This window comes from Nicotiana attenuata, chromosome 1 (assembly GCF_001879085.1).
Source record: "Nicotiana attenuata strain UT chromosome 1, NIATTr2, whole genome shotgun sequence".
Classification (NCBI taxonomy): domain Eukaryota; kingdom Viridiplantae; phylum Streptophyta; class Magnoliopsida; order Solanales; family Solanaceae; genus Nicotiana; species Nicotiana attenuata.
The window spans coordinates 63,436,189-63,443,829 of NC_031989.1; the positions used below are offsets into that span (position 1 = coordinate 63,436,189).

General features: G+C 35.3%; 1 protein-coding gene across 3 annotated transcripts; it reads left to right on the top strand.

The window, feature by feature from the left end:
• Positions 215 to 4,859, top strand: LOC109227590. 3 transcript variants are annotated; one of them, XM_019392792.1, is made up of 3 exons: positions 215 to 444; positions 1,898 to 2,862; positions 4,024 to 4,859. In XM_019392792.1, exons 2-3 carry the CDS (start codon positions 1,925 to 1,927, stop codon positions 4,508 to 4,510), a joined length of 1,425 nt encoding a protein of 474 aa, XP_019248337.1. In that variant the 5' UTR covers positions 215 to 444; positions 1,898 to 1,924; the 3' UTR covers positions 4,511 to 4,859. The 3 variants fall into 3 exon arrangements, with proteins under 3 accessions (XP_019248337.1, XP_019248340.1, XP_019248343.1); XM_019392795.1 differs by having other exon boundaries at positions 215 to 339; XM_019392798.1 differs by lacking the exon at positions 215 to 444 and adding an exon at positions 1,355 to 1,812.

Here is a 7,641-nt window from a genome sequence, read left to right on the forward strand (position 1 = left end):
GGGAGGGGTTGTTTTGAGGCGTATAAGCTAAAAATAGTGTACTTACGTATGAATAACTATACAAAATTTCTATTTTTCCGAAGAAAACATGAACGAAAACCCGAAAAAACAAATTATCATGCTAATGACGTCGTTTAGGAAAGAAGCTGTGCAAAACGACAGCGTAGAATGTGCAACTGCAAACAAAAACCGACAGACAAAAGGTGGGGTGATACAAGTAACTGAAAAACAAAAAAAGGAAGAAAAGGATGCTGAAACTGCTGGCACTGAGGGGGTGGTGTGGTGGGTCTCTTGTCTCTGACAAAAGATGAGTGAAAATCGTGTCCTCTGAACATCAAAGTAAGAAGTAAAAAAAAGGCAAAAAACTGAAACTTCATCCAGATTATAAACCTTCTCTTGCATATCCATACTTCACTGTTTTCAGATCTTTTCTCTGGCCTTACTGTAAGTGTTCACACATAATTGTTTATTTTAATGAACATGTTTCGACTTTGAAGTGCTTGGTAATTTTATTGTTATTTATTAAAAAAGATTGCTTGTGGTGTTCTTGTCTTTTCCTACCTTTTTGCTATTTTCCATGTTGATGTTGGGGGTGGAGTTAAAAATCTTAGCTTTTTTTGTTGTATGTTTATGCTATCTGCTGATGATGATTTTGATGATTATGTAAGGATTTTAGGAGTCAAGATAAAAAGACATGCTTGTGTTTCTGTCTCTTTTCGTCTTCTTGAGCCGAGGTCTATCGTAAACAACCTCTCTACCCCTCTCTCCCCAGATCCCACTTGTGGGATTTGATTTTTTTGTTGCTTGTGGTTCTTTATTATGCAAAGCTTAATTCAAGTTCTTTGTGAGAGTGGGAAATATGTGGCTTCTTGTTAACTCCTGTTATTTTTCTTTCATATCTACTATGAATTTTTTTAATGGGGATGTGTAAAGTTCTCTCTTTTGGGGGTATTTGCTATTAGTAAGACTAGTAAGTTGGTTCCCAGGGGGAGATTCCCTGGAGTAGGACTTGGAATAAGTAACTAGTGGTTGAAATTCTTTTCAAAAGGGAAAGAAAAAATATTCTTCCAGAAGATTCATGCGCTTATTTCTGAAATTAAAAAGGGATTTTGGGGTAAATTTGCATTCTTTGGTCAAACATCGTGAATAGTACTTCGATTTTTATGTTGCATTATGATGTTACACAGCCTTCACCTTGAAGTAGGGTGGTTGCAATTCTGTTTTGAGAATCTGTCAGCGTGAGAGGGGGGTTCTGCTTGCTTTAAAACCCAGTCTGTTTTATAGTATTTGGTGGTAGATTTAGACTGTTTGTAGTGGTGAGGTCGCCTAGTTAATCAACAATTACAACTACGCCTCTGTCTCAAACAAGGTGGGCGACCGTATGAATCCTCACTGACCATGTTCCTCCATTTAAAATCATCTCAAGCCAACATTATTCCAAATAAGGTCGCGTAATAATGCGTGCATCGATTTACCATTGTATCATTATGTATGGCTATCTTTCGGCAACTATTTTCATTATTACTTCTCCGTTCAAAATATGATGTGTAACACAAATAGGAATACAACAGGCATTAGCTTCTTCATTCACCTGATTTTGTTGATGAACTAATTTGTACATATTAATCATCTGGAAAACTTCAGATAATGAGTATCTTCTTGTGTTTCCTTCCGTGACCTTTTACCAAAAATACTTCCTTGGCGTAAAAGATGAACAGATTAGATCATTGCAAGAGGAGATTGCCGATAGTTGTGTTCCTGGAAATGTTTTTATGTTATACAAAACTTCGAGCTTTCTCATGATTGACTTTGGTAGTAATTTCCTTTCACTTAAGTCCTCAGCCTGATGCGTGAAACTTGATGCCCTCAGTGTCTGATAGATTTTGCTCTGTGACAGAAAAATGTGCAGAAGAATGGGTCAGTAATGGCTGTGGCAGAAGCAAGAACCGCTTGGCAAAGAGCAGCTAATCGATGTTTGGTCCAAGAAGATGCCAAACGAGCTCCGAAGTTGGCGTGCTGCTCATCAGCATCACCCTCAGCGAAACAGGTTGATACTGGGCCTGCAAATGGTGCTGATGCACAAAATCCTTCTAGCACATGTTTCCTGCCCTTTAACAGGAACTCTTCATATTGTGATTTATCCCCTAATACAAGATGGTGGCTGCATCTTCAACCTAATTATGGGTATCAAAGAGGCTTAGTGAGTGAAACTGTAGATTCTCTGCAAGCGGAGATGGAAAGTATTGGACCAGTTTTAGATTCAACCCCTAAAAATAGCAAGTTCACTGATCAGAGTGAAGCAGATGATGATTACGTGGATGAAGTCACAGTTGGTGGATCTCTAGATTATCAGGTTAAAAGATCTGCAAGCCATGTAAATAGTGACTTGGGAGTTGGACACAAAGAACTAATAGATGTGTTCACTGACATTTCCAAGGATAGCCTTAACCTTGAGGACGGAAGGTATCCTTATGAAGCAAGTAAGAAAGATGTAGTTGATTTCACAGAGTGTAAACAGGTTGATGAGCTTTCGTTTGATACGGAGTATCCTTGGATTGGTGTTGAGAAATCTGAGCCATGGTGGCGAACTGCAGACAGAGAGGAACTTGCTTTATTGGTTGCACAGAGATCACATGATTTTATTGAGAACTGTGATCTTCCCCAGCCACAGAACAATTTTGTTAAACAGGATCATGATGTGGATGTTGATACTAAGATTTCTGCTTCTTCTGTGAGTCCCAAATCCGGAGATACATCTTGGCACAGTGAGAACATTCATCAACGGGGCAGTGTTTCTTTTAAACGTCCATCTCAATTAGAAGCTGAAGGGCACTCACAGCTCCATGCTTGCAAGTCATCAAGGTATTGTATATTAGCTTTCCTCACTATTTAATGTATTGTATATCATTCTTATAATAGTGGGAAAAAGCTCTACTGCCCATACGTACATAATTCAATACAACTTATATACATGAGGTTGAGTTTTGACGTGATGTCCATATATGTGTCTCTAGCATTCTTCTCGGCTTAGGACTTTATTAGATTTCGTTGTGCATATGCCTATCTTGACAGTGATACTTCAAGGCAGGTTTTCTATTGCACTGGCTTGACAAACTTGCCCTTTTTTTTTCCAAGGATCAATTGCACAATTTAGATTATGGAAATGGGTTGTACCTATACGGTTTTGTAGTTTTTTTAAATCTTGATTGCTTGGTCCTTTTGGTGAAAACTACAGTCATTTAGAGAAATTGGGAATCAATTTTCTTTTCATCGTTCATTGAGCTGAGGGTCTACCGGAAATAGCCTCTCTACCTCCCATGGTAGGGGTAAGGTCTACATACACACTACCCCCAGACCCCACTTGTGGGATTTCACTGGAATTTCACTCTACTTCCCATAGTAGTAGTATCATGTATTCTCACCTTAAGCCTTTTGGTGCTGATGAACCAGCCAGAACATATAATTATTGATATTATGTTTGCTTCAAGAGGAAGAAATCCCTGAGATGGGATCTCAATGTTTGAAAACCCTAGAAAAAGATGATACATTTATTTGATTTAAAGAAGTATTACAATTTTTTATGCTGGCATGGGTGATTGTCTCACACATCAAACGCAATGTAACACGAGAACTGTGACTCCATTTTGCATTGTTCTTTTGATAAGATTGACACTTCACTCTAGATTTTGCTGCTAATTAGATGTTCATTCTTTCAAGGATAGTTTATTGATTTATTATGTTGTTACTTAGCTGGCAATCTGGTGCATGCAACTTGTTAGAGTTTTACGTTATGGGACCAAGTGATCAATAGGAGATAGCAGTGACTAGAAACAATTAAAAAAAAAAATAGAGATAGGAGTGTCATTTACTCCTCTTAAGTGCAGGTGCGTATACTCTGATAGCCCGCTTTTCCTTCTTTTTTTTTATATATTATTTCTGGGTTGATTTTCAAATAGTATTACTTTTAGTGTGTAAATTCAGCATGTTTGATGTTCTTAAAAAGATATTTTTATTTATACATAGTTTGAGGAACAGTGACACCAGTAGCCAAAAGATTGTGCCTGAAATGAACACATCTAGTGATGATGAAAGCAAGGCCCAACTACTAGAAGCACTTCGTCATTCTCAAACACGTGCAAGGGAAGCTGAAAATGCAGCAAAGCAAGCCTTTGCAGAGAAGGAGCACGTCGTGCAGCTGGTCTTTAGACAAGCATCACAACTTTTTGCCTATAAGCAATGGTTCCAGCTACTGCAATTAGAGAACCTGTACTTCCAGATTAAAAACAACAGAAACCAACCAATATCGGCCATATTACCGGTAATGCTGCCATGGGTACCCCAGAAAACTAAGAGACCGCGGAAGAAATATGCTAGGGTCAAACGAGCCAAACGAGCCCGTTCCAAGTATGACTTGAGCAGATATGCAGTTGTTTTTGCTCTAGGTTTGGGTCTTGTTGGTGCAGGTTTCCTTCTTGGCTGGACGGTCGGGTGGATGTTACCGACATTTTGAGCTGTGTAGATTGTATCCAATTTTCCTGTTAATACTAGTTTTGTGAAGATTGGTTTACGGGGGAATTAACTTGGTGTTTGTGTCTATGTTGGTTGTATGATGATGACGATCATTTCTCCAATTACTTTGGTCTCAGCTTTTAGTACTTGAAATTGAAACGAAATTCTGAGCTTTCCCTCAGCTTGTACTTGTATATATCTTAGGCATTATGTTTTTCGTTACCAAAATCATGGTTTCTATAGACTAGTTTTGTATTGTCTTGGTCAAAGAATGCTTGGAAATGACTACTGCGCTCTGTATTTTCTTATTTTCCTTTATACATATTAGTAAAATACTCAATGTTCTATTACCAGATTAGTTAGATTGCATTTCATTGAATTTGGGGGGAAACTGAATCATAGGCATAATAACTAGTGTATTCTAGTCACTATGAGGAAGTAAGGAGATGGAGCAATGACATTGACAAATTAAGTACTCTTGTCCAAAAAGAATTAAACTATTGCTCATTGAGAAATTAACACTTTGTTCTTTGACTATGATTTCTTCAAACTTCTTAAATAAGTTTGAATTTTTTGCTTTATTTTCTATGGGTTTTATTATATTAGACTTTAAAGGTATCTTAAACGATTATATAACCTAAATGATAGTCTACTCGACATATCTCTGAATTTGTCTTTGTTGACGTTCTCTCTCTCTCCCTCTCTCTCGCGCGCGCTCTCTCTCTCCTTTTGACAAATTCCGCTAATGAAAACCTTCCGAGCCAAAGGCGGATCCAGGATTTAAACCTTATGGGTTCAGCCTTTAAAGATTTTAGTATTGAATCCATTATATTTTTAAAGTTATAGTTCATATCTATTATTTTTGCAATTTTAATAAAAATTTTACATATAAATTTTATCCCGCGTCAAAAGTTATGAATTCAATTAAACCTGTGGGTAATACGCTAGGTCCGCCCCTGCTCTGAGCCTTGACATCCTTTTTGGAAAGGAGTCGTCGTATATTTTTGACTTGAAATGTTACATGTTAATATTGATATATTTCAAACTAATATACCGTACACCTAAGAATATTATCACTACAATATCCCTTTCAGTTTGTGACCATGTATATTTATTGCTTGTGTAATTTTTTCTATTTAGTTTAAATGTATTTCGACAACTATGATGTTTCTCGGTTGAGTTTTCTTTTTAAATATAATAATTTAGTTTATTACTTGTGTCATATTAGAAAGTTTGTTAAATTTAAAGGGCGCTAATTATTTGTATTTGTATTTATTATAATGTTTTTGTATCAATTATAAAGGATTGCTAATAATTAGTATAGTTTAGTTCTAGTTTCTTAAACGTTAAAACTATTAATATCCTGTTTGGCCAACCTTCTAAAATCAGCTTATTTTGAGAAGTGTTTTTTTCAAAAGTACTTTTCAAAAAAGTGTTTTTGGTGAGAAGCAGTCCGTGTTTGGCTAATTAATTTGAAAAACATCTTTGAGCAGTAATTAGTATTTAGCCAAGCTTTTAAAAACTGCTTCTAAGTGTATTTTTCTCAAAAGTGCTTCTCAGACTAGTGCTTTTGGAGAAAAGCTATATTTTTTTGCTTCTCCAAAACTGCTTCTGCTTCTCCGTAAAAGCACTTTTTTCCTTCTACCGGCCAAACACCTCAATTGTTAAAAAAAAAAAAACACCTTTGGCCCCCCCAAAAAAGCTTGGCCGAACAGCCTATAAATTTCTTTATTCTTGGTTACTAAAGAACTTCTATGAATTGCTATAGCTTTCATAACTTTGATTTCCCTAAATGTGATATTTCTTCTATACCAAATTTAACTTTTTTTGGAAGCTAGAAAACATTTTTGTAGACGTATCACGATTTGTTACTTTGAGGTGTCTGTTATCTGAAGAAAAAAGTACTGTAGCAAATAAACATTAACTTTATGTGCCTTCTAGTACACCGGTGAGCCTGGGGCTAGGGGCGTCAATGGTTCGATTCCATCAATTATTTTGTAAATTTTGTACCATATTAATTTTTCGGTTATTCTACTATTTATAATCAAAATTAGACTTTTCGAAACCGTCCCGACCATATCACTTTCTCTTCGGTATAGGTATGGTTCGGTTAATTTTTGTTTTTTTTTTAAATGTCATGTAAAAGTCACTAGTAGAAGTAGAATGCAGGAACATACGTACTTTTATAGAAAGCAAAACCCTCTAGACATTTTTACATTTTAAAGGGTGATGAATTAAGAAGATATGAAAGATGGCTAAAGTATAGATCCATCAATATTCTACAGTAGCGTAAAAACACTAAGCAAATTAATACAAAAAATATAAATCACACGAGTGGAAAGATATTAACCAAGTTGGGACTGAGACTTAAGAATAAAGTTTATAGAAGATTAAATATTTAAAAAGATAAATCGAAATCAAACAAAAGGAAACATATTACATTGTAATTCGCTACTCATAATCGCTACAACACATTGTGTCTTGCTAGTGAATATGCTGGAAATAATTTAGTTTCAATAGGAGTAGCAATAGGTTTGGGAATTAGGATTTTGAATTTAATTACTTGTTGGTGTGTAACTGTTTTCATAATTCCAAGACCCAAGGAAAATTTAATGCATTATTGTTTTTAAACTTAATATATAAATATAGTTTTAACATGTAAATTTATTCGGTACGATTCGGTATTTTTCCGGTTTGTTTTCATAAAATAAAAAATCTACCATAATTATCGGTACGATTATAGATTTACATAAAAACCTACGGTTTTATTAAAAGAAACCTAAAATCGGTTCGGTAAGATACGATTCGGTCGGTTTAATCGATTTTTAAATATCCATTGACACCCCTACTGGGCTACTCATTCTCCAACTGAACCTCCTTTGCAAAATTTTGCTTATGCCATTTTTTCCTAAACAAAATTCAATAATGTTTTCCATTCAACTTAGTAGGTGTTTGGACATAAGAATTGTAAAATTTCAAAAAATGGTGAAATTTTATTTCAAGAGAAAATGGTATTTGAAATTTAGAGTTGTGTTTGGACATAAATTTCAGTTTGGGTTGTTTTTGAAGTTCTGTGAGTGATTTGAGTGAAAATTTTGAAAAATAGCTTTTTGGAGTTTTTTCAATTTTTTA